Genomic DNA, 13,893 nt, shown 5'->3' on the forward strand with positions numbered 1-13,893 from the left:
CCAGTTTGCCTAGTAGATTCAGCTTGCGACGTTCATCGCTTATGTCGTAAGGTTAAACCCAAGTTGTACAGCAATGTACTTATGTGCGCAATTAACATTCACATACGGGGAAGAAAAACATTGTGAAACCGGCATGACTTGAGACTCAAGAATAGACATGACCCGTTCATCAATTCTCATCCAAGATGGCGGATGGCAAAAATCTAAGGCTTTTAAGGATTTTTTCGAGGATAATGGCGCTACTGGATTTCTGTATTTTTCTTACATTGGTCAATTTTTTTTATGTAATAGGAGGCTCACTTGATATTGAGTGATACCGCTACCCATGGACAATCACTTGCCAGAAGATTCGCAAGTGCGTTGCCGGCAAAAACAAAAGCGGTTTACATCACAAAGATGCTATCATTGGAACCAGCAGTAGGTACCAGATCTAAAGAAAGGTTTAAGACCGCTTAAAGAATATAAAACACAAATACTATACTTAAATAAAACAATTACTATTCAAGATGCTTATAAATGGATAACAAAGATGCTTAATAACGCTACAAATAAAATATTACATACCAATTGTTAGTATCACCGACTATAGCCACCGCTTGCATCGGCGAGTCTAAAGTCTTATTCAGGTACAAAGTCAGGTCTAGGTCCCTCCGCAATTCAGCTTCCCAGACTTTGGGATTCGCTAGAGTCCCTGTAAAACCAAAGGTGATAAATGCTTAGTGGTTTAAAGGTAAAAAGAAGGACAGCTTTCAGACCACCAACCAAAGACAGGTAGTTCTCTAGAATGATCAGGTCATATAACATTTGCGTTAATGCGATAAGCGTGGGCCAGTGAAGGGGTGATTGTAGTAATTTTGTATTTTCGCGCGTTTTTCCAAAATGTCATTATTGGAAATTCAAAGTTAAGTCAAACATTGATAGGTCTTAAAAAAATATGTCAAATATATTTATAATCTATACTTAGATTTTTAATTCCGTAGAATTCTGACAGCTATCCATTTCTGACATGTGAGAGATACAAACATTTTTGGCCGAGCACTCCTTAAGAAAGTAACCAAATTGTTTTTATATTAAATGTGATTTATTCTTAGCGACATCTTAATTTAGAGATTTGATATTTGTGTATTAGGGACTCAACACTGATCTGACCTACTTCCCAATTAAGAAAAATCAATCTTGAAACAGATACAATAATCTCGCGCCAGATTAAAGCCTCTTACGCCACTGGACAACACTGAAAAAACAGCTAACAGAAATGTTTAAGCATAACTCACCTTGTAAAACTAAATCAGGTACATAATGATCTGTGACTCCACCAAGAAGGGACACATCAAAACCAGTGTTCAGTTTGTTCACTAAATTTATAACAGGAAGTGGGAACTCTATGACTTGTCTCACATCCACTCTTTCTTTTTTTGCACGTGGAACCTTCGCAGAAATCAATCTGGTCTGCAGTTTGCTTTGTGGAGATTCCTTTGTGTTAGGCAATGTTAAGCTCGCGTTTTCCTGGCTTCTTGATTCCTTCTGTGCTTCTTCGTTTTGCTTAACGTTTATAATGACAGTGTTTTCTTTTCTTTTCCGAACAAATGTTTTTGGGGACATCTCTCGCTGACTCTCCTGTGTGACCGTTTCCTTTGCGTATTGGGGTTCCTGTCGGGGCATATCGTTCATGTACTCCATTTCAGAGGCGTTAGTGGGTGTCTGCAGTACAGATTCCATCATCTGGCACTTGTAGCAAGTCTCGCATCTCTCTTCCTGTATGGGCGGGATTATTGTAGGGTCAAACTGGAAATTGTCCAACTTCAGGTTTCCCGGCTTGCCTATATAATGTCTATCTAAAATCTCCAAGTTCTTGCTCTTCATGTAGTTGGTCACGATTTGAGGATACTTATCGAACTCAAACTTAAAACCGGAATGTTTAATGGGTTTGGAATGTTCAAGTGTTAGGCTGCAGCATTTGGATGAACCGTCTTGTGGTTTCTTCTCGCAACTTAGATCACAATTCAATTTGTCTGGAAGGTCTACATTGACTGGTTCGTTGTGCACTTTGGACGATCTCTTCACACTCTTCCCGTCAACCGATTTATTCTTCAAGCCTACTAATTTTTCATCGTCTCCTAGCACAAAAACGACTTTCTTTTCGAGTTCACTTTCCTCTGTTAACGAAGATTTTTGACTCGAATCTGTCGACCCACCCAAAGCGATCATGATTGATGGATTTCTTCGCATATGGCCCGCCTCATTCTTTGTACTGGTTTCTGGGTTAGAGAGCTTTTGACTTAAATTAGTGAGTGTTGTAGATTTTTTAAGACCATCTGTGACACCCAACCGACTATCGCTTGTTGTTTTCACTGCTAAGTTTTCATCATTATCATTCACACAACGCACTTTACTTGAAACTTCGGTTTCAAAAGTCCGAGAGTCAACTAACGTAACTTTACAACTTTGTTCACAGTCTTGATATAGAAAATCGTTTCGTTTCACATCACCGCATCTCACGAAGTAAGTAAGAACACTTAAGAGTCTATTGATAAACTGTGTGTTTGTAGAACCCGCCACAATAGTCCTTGCAGTTCGAGGGGGGAAGCCAATGCTTCCACAGAGGTCTCCTAATTGTGCCCATAACGCGTTATACGGTCTTTTGGAATCCCATTTGGAAAGTTTTGTGGGATCGACAGCATCGTAAGGGCTCACTGTAGTCACCCAGCCGAGATGATGTGTTAGCACGTGCGTTAGTAAGGTGCTGATGAAACTGAAAAAAAAAAAATATTATGCGAAAACTGCTGCAGTACTACTGCCCAAGTAGGTATATTTTAATTACACACAGTATTTTGGTGGACGTAGATTATCAACGATCACGTGCACATACATGTACGCAAATTTATCGACTAAAAATAAAAATAGCCTGTTTTCGAGTACTATAAGGATTATAATAAGTTTATGTTAATATTTGATCGGTACAAATACTTCCACTTGTCTTCCATGTTCGCTATCCCCGCTATCTCTTTTATATCGTCTTCCCAGGTGATGTTTTTAAATTGATATACATATTTTCGTGACTTATCCTAGTGGCTTTAGTGTGCGACTCTCATCCCTAAGGTCGTAGGTTCGCAAATAGGCTTTCTATATATATAACTATTTGAAATTCGCTCAAACGGTGAAAGAAAATATCGTGAGGAAACCGGTTTGCATTAGATACAAAGTAAACGGCGTGTGTCAGGCACAGGAGGCTGATTATTTGTCAATCTAGTAGGCAAGTATTAGGTTGACAAATGAAATGAAATAAATACAGGAATCTGAGACCTAGAGCTAAAAAGGTCATAAGCGCCACTGATTTATTATGTATATTTGCGTATGTTTACGTGATCTAAGTGCGTTGACGATTCAGAAACTAAAAATACTGAACCAAACATAATTATACATTCACACTTCCCTGTAATTATCGAACCGGCCAAGTGCAAAAATTTCCTTTTTACTGATAGCTCATTAATCGTAAACGCGTATTGGCTGATGCCCAATGCTGCTAAAACTGAGGCTGTCAAAAATTAATTGCTCGAGATTAAAACTACGTAAACACGGTGAAGCTTCCCTTATATTTTGACAGCTGACATTATACATCGTTAAATTGAATTAAATTATTGAAAAAAAGATTTTCATTATTCACCGAAATCTATACCTAATCTATACCTGCGTTTTTAATTTTTTTATTCGTTTGTATTCCAATTATGAGGATCTGAATAAGATGATCTTGCACTTCGGAAATTTCAATTTGGTGAAGAATATACATATTTATAAGATGACCTAACTTCGTATCCCATATTTGTATCAAAAGTTAAAACAATTTTTAAAAATCAGACCAAAGAGTTTAAACCTCATACTACAGCTATGACACAAATTTCTGACGGCATCTCTAAATAACTATTGTCCATAAAACGATAGAAGAATGCACTGGAAAGGAAAGAAGTGATAATATACGTACATATTTGTGTCAAAAAATAGCCAAAGCATTAACATTTATTATATAGTATTTGGACAAGGCGTTAACATGAAGGTGATAAAAATACTAATAAAATTGTATGACGATCAATACAAAATGTTAATTTTTATGTGCCAAAGTTTTTTTATCGAAAAGAGGACATGTTAGTCTGGACTCCAGATGTCGTAACGTCATATTTATCGTCATTAAAAAAAGGCCGGTAACGTACGTTCGAGCCTCGTAGGCCTCTGCCCTGCCTTTTCATGACGGACCAATATAGATTTAGATAGTAAAAATCTGAACGCTTTCCATTGTAGAAGAGGCAGAGAGACCTTACATATATACGCAACTACAAGCCGCACGGAAAGTGACTAGTCGTTAAAGATTCGAATCGCTCTTCCTTGAATACGTTTAGGCCTACCTGTACCTAGCCATATTAACTATAGCTATTAATAAATAAAAAAATCGTAGGATTTATTACTATCAGCATATTATCTGGTTATGATGTAAGTAGGTTCTACATGACAACAACATTGGGTGTAAAGTTTATGGACTCCTCGAAGAAACCCGAAATAAATTATGCAACGTATTTTTTATTTTTACGAAAATTGCATCAAACTATACATGTTCTCAATTCGAATCGGTTGTAAATAGTATAGGATTTTCTCTTATTTATCAATGACATGTTAAATTATTTTATTAACACCAATTTCAACAAAAAATATAACAGAACTAGCTGACCCGGCGAACTTTGTTCCGCCTTAATGGCAATAAATAAGCAGTTTGGGTTTTTTTATTGGAAAAAATACAAAAAAATTAAATACCTACATTAATCATTCATTATTATTTCTGTATTTTAGTACATAGGTTGCTCTTCACTTAAGTACCTTGTGATACACATTTTTTCATTTTTTGTTTTATTATCAGGCGCAAAAACAAACAACGCTGATGGTCTTCCGACCCGTGAACATGCCACGTATAATTGACCATGGGAAAAACATGAATGTTCTAGATTTAAACCACAAACTTTTAAGGATTGGCCTTGTGATTTGTTGATGGTCATGGCAAATGCAAGACGTATCGGAAATTGAAGTCTTTTAAATTCAAACGGCATATCGGTTGGGATCATCGGGATCCTCGGAATAAGAACTTCCTCACCTTTGAATTTTCCTATCATTATCGTAGCGTAAATTACATTGTTCTTCAATTTTCTAACCACCAAACGCATACCATTATGTAGTTCAGGTCATCTACATCTTTCTTCTTTTTTATCAGTAAGCAATGTAACTCTCATGTTTGTTGTCAGCTGCAGTTTCGTCACATAGCGCCATAGATTTGACGATTTGAGGCAAGCGTTTATTTCGTCGACAGCCGTAGATCTTGGAATTACTGGCAGTATTTGGCGGAAATCGCCAGACAGTAAAATCATTGCTCCTCCAAAACATCTCGATTCATTGCGTAAATCTTTTAATGTTCGGTTAAGTGCTTCCAATGCACGTTTATGCGCCATTGTGCATTCGTCCCAGATGATGATTTTCGATGCCGCTAAAACTTTGGCCATTGCTGAGTGTTTTGCAATATTACACGTTGGTTCTCCAATAGTTTGAAGATTTAACGGTAATTTTAATTCTGAATGAGCCGTACGGCATCCTTCTAACAATGTGGCTGCTATTTCAGAAGAAGCAACTGCAACCGCTATGTTGGATCTCGCCCGAACAGTTGCTAAAACTAATGACATGAGGAATGTCTTGCCAGTTCCACCAAGGGCATCTAGGAAATATAAACCACCATTTTCATCATCGTTTGCCTTCATTAAAGTATCATAAACTTCCTTTACTCGATTAAATGCGTCATTCGACAACAACAACAAATAGAAACATTCATCATTCTTTGGATGAACTGTATACATACGACCATACCGAGTTTTATAGTTCTCTTCACTGTTTATACGAATGGGCAATAGCACTATCATTATAATTAAATTGTAAATTGTAAAAATAATTAAACGTATTTATTTAATAGAAATATTTTGAATATTGATTTCTTACAAATATCAAATTGTCATATATACGTCATTACATAGCTGTCATTATACGTCAATTACATAGCTATCATTTGCGTTTTATTATTCCAAGTCTGATTCTTATTTGTTATACCACTTTTTATAGTGACTGACGTTTCATGTCAAGTCCCACGGGAACGCTGTCGAACGGGATAAAAAGTATCCTATGTCCGTCTCCTGGCTCTAAGCTACCTCCATACCAATTTTCACTCAAATCTGTTCTTTCGTTCTTGAGTTATAAGTGGTGTAACTAACACGACTTTCTTTTATATATATAGATTTAGAGGTTATTTTTAAGTTTTAAACCTAGTGGCGTTCTTCAGGTCGCAGGTTCGAATCCAATGCCAATGGATTTTTCTTCTTCTAAGACGAAAGGTCTTAGAAGAAGAAAAATCCATTGGCATCCATACGGTGAAGGGAAACACAAAAAAGGCTAGTTAGGCTAAAAGGCTTGCCTTCTAGGAAAATAAAAAATAAACAGATGAAGAAATCTGAGGCCAGGTCATTAGCTCAATCTAATACAATCAGCCACATATCAGATTACATATCAGAACTACTGGGTCTTTTAATTTTTTTAGGTAAGCATTTACGACAAACAAATCTTCAACTTCGAACGTTACTGGACTAATCATGTGATTCAAAGACTATAAAACGACGTCACCGTTTAACGACAACATGCGCTATTTTTATCACCTGCGCACGATACATTTTTAGAATATACAAAGTGATATTTTCCTGGCATGAAGCATTAGTTGCATAACTTATTTGCTACTTTCTTTCAATTGGTCATAGTTTTGGCAGGCGTTATATTTTTGGCTGTGAGCACAATCTATTTTGTATGAACGATTTACTTCAATATTACTATCGCGATATATAATACACACAATAAAACAGTAAAGATATAATTGCTATACGAAATAAACAAAATACTCACGTACATTATATATGTATATGACTTAAATACAAATTAAGATAAGATATTAAAATATTTTATCAATACTTAATCTTTACAAATATTGAAACAAAGAAAAACGTATTAACTGTGCGAAAAAAAATGTTCCCATATACCCATAATAATAATGGCCGTTTAATTTCCAATCATGACAAAAACTAATAATATACAGCTTAGATTTGATCATGATCAATCTTTATATTTTACCCATCATAACTATTGCCAAAATTCCCAAAAGTATTAAGGTCTTAGCGTCTCGTAATATATATTAATTGTGTAAACTCTTTAAAAATAAACGTTGTTTCTGAAAATTTATGATCATTCTATTTAAAAGCTTTACACTTTACGACTCGTTTTATGATACCATAAATCCTGTCACGTACAAGCAGACTTCTCACGTGAGTTGAGATAAAGAAAGAAACACAGTTCTCTTATAGACACTAGACAAATAATAGTAACACAATACACAAACATAACAAAGGATGCAACGGGCGTTAATAAGCGATCTCTCCCAGGCAACCCTAGTAAGAGAACAAAACAAAACGAAACTAAAAAAAGAAATATGATGTGTGTGCAAGAACTGCAGAACCAAATTTTATATCAAAAAATGTAAAACCTTAATCTAAAGTGATAAAAAAAATAATAAACTAACAACTAAAAAAGCTAGTCTTACAGATTCATGAATATTGAATAGCGATGACATACAAAAGATAAAGAAACACAAGAATTACACAAGTCACGATTGATCAGGAAAGGATAAGGTTAAGATTGTTTAAACAGAAGAATTTTAAAAGATGATAGAGAAGTAGCCAATCGTAAGGAGTCGGGCAGCTCATCCAGCCAGACAAGTAAAGTGGTTGGTGGAATGAGTGTAAAATTAAAATTTTAAAACCGTGTATATCATACATTTTTAAATTATGAAATAATGAAATAATGTATTTGTAAAGTTTTTTATGGAATTAATAATTTCCTAAACACATTTTCTAGAGCTATTGAAATATAAAAAAAAAATCAACGAAATGCGATAATTAAAGGCAATCGTACAGATTGCGATATCTGTCTGTGTATTTATAAATTAAATACAAATCAATGACGAATAAAACATAGGAAGTGTTCATCGACAAACTTATAAACAATTCAGTAAAAATTGTAATTCGTTATTGTCTGAGTCCATGTTAGGTTCAGAGGATTAAGTGGTGCTATACATGACTGAATCCTTATTAAAGACCAACACAACTTAGCTTGCTCAATCGAAATTGGATATAGGAAAGATATAGTTTAATTATACCATGAGTTATGTAATGTTATCAGTCAAGTTACATATAAATATTTTAGTTAATAATTAGAAACGTATCCATAATGTGCTGCAACCACAAATAAATTGGAAAAAAGAAGAATTATTAACAGTTCCCGTCCATTCTAGGCTTTTGAATTTACAGCAGTAAATGTAAGTTTCAAAGCATATTATTTTTGTGACGTGTAAAAGTGTACAATATATAAATGATATTATTATAGATTCACTTAACAAATACTTACAAATTAGTGTTCTTCGTGTCTCCAAAGGCGATCACCGAACAGAGATCTGACATAATGCTCTCAGCGATTTTATTTGACTGCCTCGGGTCACTGGTAACCTGATTTGACCATAGTGGCTGCAATCGTACACCATACATTAGATCCGACAACCTGAAAGTACATTGAAACCTTTTAATGTAAAAGTCTATGTTTTAAAACTAATATCTTTTACTATCTACGTGGACTAAGTTTTAAAACACCAATGTACAAAGTATATTTTGTAAATGGGACACGTAGATTTCTATTGAAGTTCTTCTGTAAAAAACATTATCTCCTAACTAAATTCGTTTACTTTCAGTCCTTTAATCCGAAATCGGCATTGGCCACCCATAATTATGGAAAAAATTACATGTTAAGGCTATCCTGAAAGGCGCAAAATGTCTAGGCTACGGAATACCCGTGAGTGGACGGAGAGTGGAACAACAGTTTAGATTGACAACCAAGAGAAATTTCGGAGACTGCTGTCGGTAATTGGAGAGTCATCACAATCCCACCTGATGTTAAGTCAGTTTGTTGTTTATCTGCCGCGTAAACACTTCTTATACTCTTTAAGATTGAAGTTGCCCCTTCAATCTTCTACTTTCACTCCAAATTGTCTAGTGCAGAACTCAGAAATGTCACTCATTCACTTCATTCACTCCTTCATTGGAGAGCGGTTAATTATTGCGGACGATGTCCGTTAAAGAATCTTCTTAAAAAATCAATACATTTTTTCTTTTGTTTATCTTATCACAGGTTGCTTAGATCGCTTATACGCCAGTTGCATACAGCTAATAGATGTTATCAATTGCTTTCCTGTGTGTACATTGAAATTGTATTCAAATGAATGAATCTGTATGATTAATTATATACTTCCGTCATTTCACGAAACATGGCACGTTGCCGGTTTCGTATCGCTTTATAATCATACGACAGGAAGTCATACGTGTGTAGGCTGATCTGGATTGAATTTGAATTGTTTATTTCTTTGACTTCTATTGCGCACTAATAATGCAAAAGCGGACCATTTTTTGTGGACCAGAGATGTTGGCCAGAGGTAGAGAGAGATATTCATAGTCCCCTCACACTTGGAAATCGAATTTCGTTTTGTTTCAAAATTTATTGTTTGGTTTTTTTTATTATTACTTTATATATAGAACATTAGATATTTTCTAATAATTGTAAAAGTTTTGTTTAATAAAACGCATTTCAGAATTAGCATGTTAATTTTAAATAAATATTTTGGCCCTTTCCATCTCAATAATTGATATCTAGCATTATAGATTACATTTGTAAATTATGTATATGTATTCCTAAACAAAAAATTTTAATGAGAAAATGGAATTGTTTTCTTTTGAGGAATTTAATGATACATAGGAAGAGAATTTCAGGTTATAATTCATATAAATTATACAAAATTTAGGCCTAATTTAAAATTATACAAAATAGAAAGATCTACCAGTGTTTGTAAAAACTTTTTCACAGTGGCTTAACAATTTTTGTTACTTTTGGATAAGTCGAAACTTATTTTAAACCCATTGTAAACAGTATTTTTTTAATTTTATTTACCTTTACCGTTACCCTTAATTTCCTCCTTCCACCCCAAACCCTAATTTTAGTATAGCGATATTATTACTGTAAATAGCAAAATAACATTTGGATAGTTTGTTAATATATCTTACCATCTCGCGGCGTCTTCAGTGGCCTTATACAATGTCGAAACGAATTTGTTCCCAGATCCAGCCCTAAAAGTAGCCAGCCGCAGTCGGCACACCAAGGATTGGAGCTGGTTTGAATGCTCCACACAGCGTCGAATTACGTCCCTTAAAGAAAAATCATACTTATTATACACACCTTAATTGGTGAATAATTCTCAAAAGGCCGGAAACCGAAGTCAAGTTTATTTTATATGGTTTCAAATTCGTCGTGAGAATTTAATAAAAAAGTTAAGACATATTATGATAAATTCTCGTTGATTTAGGATATTCTGTAAACTAGTATAGTATAGTATAAACGCAATTTAAACTTACTAATTTACTTTTGTATTTATAGCAAAGGAAATTCAAGTAGTTATCATAACTAATGAGAATATACGAGTGCGTAATTAACATACGTTCTTTGACGAAAAGTCTTTTACAGTAAGTAGAATCTTGTATAGACCTTCAGCAAAGGAAAATAGTTAATCTTCAATGCAGTATCCGTTGAAATTGCACAGACTAAATACACGTTCATACGCAACAAAAGTATCAGACTTTTAAAAATTGCATATGATAACACCTCGTGACAAATCACTTAGCAGCGGCCAGCGTCACAATCGGACCTACTATTAATAAATCCACAAATTCCTACTTTTCACACGCTTATATATATTGTAAACAGCGCTTGACTCACAGTCACATGTCTTGTGACGTCTTTGGTACATACCTACTCATTCATAAATATATTTCTCGCCACGCCCACGATGAATCGAAGTATGGCTTCAAAGTATTTAAAGATTATTGTATATATTTATTTCGATTATAATTTTTTAGAGAATCATTTTTGATGGCTTTTAATTATTTAATTTTAACAATATATAACAATTATTAAAGTATAAGGGTTTAAATAATATATATAATTATATATAATAATATTAAATTATATGTATATATATATATATATATATATCAAACATAAAAACTGTAATAACAATTAAATAATAAGGGGTAGATATGTGTGACAAAAATGTATTGAATTTCCAGATGCGAGATTCACTGGTCACCAGGTCTCGACATTAAATAACCCTACGACGTGCTAGACATGATAGTTCTTTCGAATACCGACAGACAGAGTAAGAAAAATTGGGGCAAAGCCAGATTCAACGCACAAATTACCACAAAAAGAGAGATGTCAAGAAGTACTTGGAGAAGCGGGAAGACTCCGATTTTTTTAAGTAGTAGTTTTTTTTTAAGTTTATTAATAAATTCTTAGTATTATTTGTTGCTTTTTTTTAATTTTGCAGTTTTTAATTTTATTCTTTTGTTTTTCTTTTAAATGTAACTTTGTCTTTTAATTCTTGTTTTCTGTTTTTTATTTAATCTGTGTAACCTGTTTTGGCTTTGTGTATTGTATTTGTATTTTGTATAATAATGTGTATTAAGTAGCTGTTAGATTACTTATAATTAAATAAATAAATAAATTGACAGTACACGTACACCTAAATACTGATACGGCTCTTAAGTAATTTACTATATCATATTTATTAAGATACGGCCGTTTTGTCTATATTTTTATATTTTATTTGTTTTTATGTTTGATACTTGCGTATATATTCATGAAACGATTATCCAGCAGTATACCACGGTAAAAGCCTTTATAAATAATATCAATAAAAAAAATCATAAATTTTGATGTAATGTGAAAAAAAATGTAAATGCGGATGTTTTAGTTTTTTTTTTTTATCTAGAACTTTGGTATTTCACTTTTTTTCCAAAGGACTTTTAGTTTTTCCGAAAATCGAGATAAAACGTTTTTTTTTTTACCTTAAAAACTCACCCCTTCCCCAAATTTAAATAATTGCACAGCCTCATACCTAATGGACTTCTTAAAATAATTTGTACGCGGCTTCGGCAAGATATGAATCATAATAAGACATTTCGTTTATTTACATTACTTACACATCAGCAGTCTGAGATACTGTGATCAACAACGCGAGGCCCAGTTTCCGTCTTTTAGGTGGCGGACACAAAGCCAGGTTCTCATTCGTCCCACTTGAACTATTGGTGTATACCTGTGAAAATATTAAACTTCTCATCTTAAATGGTCCGGGGAGGTCCACGTTTCAAATATTAAGGGCCTGTTTCACAATGTATGGATAAAGTGCCAAATAGCTATGCAACACATAAATTATTCGAAAGATAAAAGTTCCGAATAAGATACTTGGCATTTAATGACAAATAGCGCTATCTGACAGTCGTGAAACGCAAAAATACTGTTTATCCTACAAAATATAAGTAACAAATAGCTTATTTGGAACTTATCCGGACATTGTGAAACAGGCCCTAAATTTCAGTTTTCTCTCGTTTTTTTGTATCTTTTAATCTACTTGCTTGTATTCTGTTTCATATACATGTATTGTTTATCTATGTAATCTGTTTTTGGCTTTTTTGTATTATCTTAGTGATTTGTCTGATAATATGTTTAGGTAAGTATAAGCTGTAAGATTACTTATAAATAAATAAATTAAACAAAAAAAATTGAGCCTTTTTATATCATTTTGTCTTATATGTAGAGAATATAATATATTTATTGTATATGTATGGTATGCTCTCTCTGCATCTTTAAACATATATCAAGGACTGTGTTCCGAAGAACTCCTGAGCAAAATTACTTCATCAGACGTCAAAACTAAATCCTTTTCCACCTCTTCCACCTCGACGTCTTGCGTTCCAGGACAGAGCGTGCAAGACACTTCTAACCGCCCACCATTTTATGGAACCAGGACTAAGGGGCCGACATTCAAAAGTGTACCTTAAAGCCGGACAACGCACTTGGCAAACCCACAGCAAACACATTGCTATCCAATAAAATCAAAATGCATTAACGAAAAACGTAAACATATTTGGGTATTTTCTTTTAGTCCTGCAATAGGTTATTAATATACCTAACAATTTACCATTAACATTTAGATACATTTTGGACAACGGACTTTCTGTTCATGGGCGCATTTAACATTCGCTCGTATGGGGAAGGAAAGCATCGCCTTGCCTGTGTATAATTAACATCAATATTAATCCATCACGAAACGATTTTAATAGGTACCGACCGCGATAACTAATCTAAAAGCCAATTATTTTCTGTGTCGGTTGTTATCAAAATAAACATTAAATATTTGAATAACACGCCAAATTTGTTAACATATTTGAATTATCTCAGCCTCAGACCTGTCCAGTAATAATAGACAATTCAAGAAAACACTTTTTTACCGGATTGATTCTATGTATTTTTACTGTAAACTTATAATTATTTTAAATTTATCCGAATTTATTCAGCGTGCATGGTCTGAACTGAAGACAAAAAAAAATTGTCTTCAGTCACCTTAAAAAAGTGTTTTCTTTAAATGTGTAAAAGCTATGTAAATAAAAGACAATACAATAGATAAGTCAAGATTCACTTTCTGTGCCTGACGCACACCGTCGACGGTTTTACGGTCTTTCGGTTTCCACTCGATCACTGTATGGACCTACATCAATGACTGTAGCACAAGCGAGGACTTTAAAAAAAAATTCCATTAATAGAATTCGCAACGTAAATTGCATATTGACAGAATTGTTAACAATTAAATTATCGCAATTACAAAAGTAAATAATT

At 33.8% G+C, this 13,893-nt stretch overlaps 1 protein-coding gene across 3 annotated transcripts in view; it reads right to left on the reverse strand.

The window, feature by feature from the left end:
- LOC110997899 (folliculin-interacting protein 2) overlaps positions 1 to 13,893 on the reverse strand; it is a 31,785-nt gene that overhangs the window by 2,396 nt on the left and 15,496 nt on the right. For all 3 annotated transcript variants that reach the window (XM_045629863.1, XM_045629864.1, XM_045629865.1), the window contains 5 exons: positions 12,201 to 12,313; positions 10,227 to 10,367; positions 8,527 to 8,676; positions 1,275 to 2,752; positions 565 to 691 (listed from right to left, as the gene is read on the reverse strand). In XM_045629863.1, coding sequence (XP_045485819.1) covers positions 565 to 691; positions 1,275 to 2,752; positions 8,527 to 8,676; positions 10,227 to 10,367; positions 12,201 to 12,313 — 2,009 coding nt within the window. The remainder of the gene's footprint in view (positions 1 to 564; positions 692 to 1,274; positions 2,753 to 8,526; positions 8,677 to 10,226; positions 10,368 to 12,200; positions 12,314 to 13,893) is intronic.

This window comes from Pieris rapae, chromosome 10 (assembly GCF_905147795.1).
Source record: "Pieris rapae chromosome 10, ilPieRapa1.1, whole genome shotgun sequence".
Lineage (NCBI taxonomy): Eukaryota > Metazoa > Arthropoda > Insecta > Lepidoptera > Pieridae > Pieris > Pieris rapae.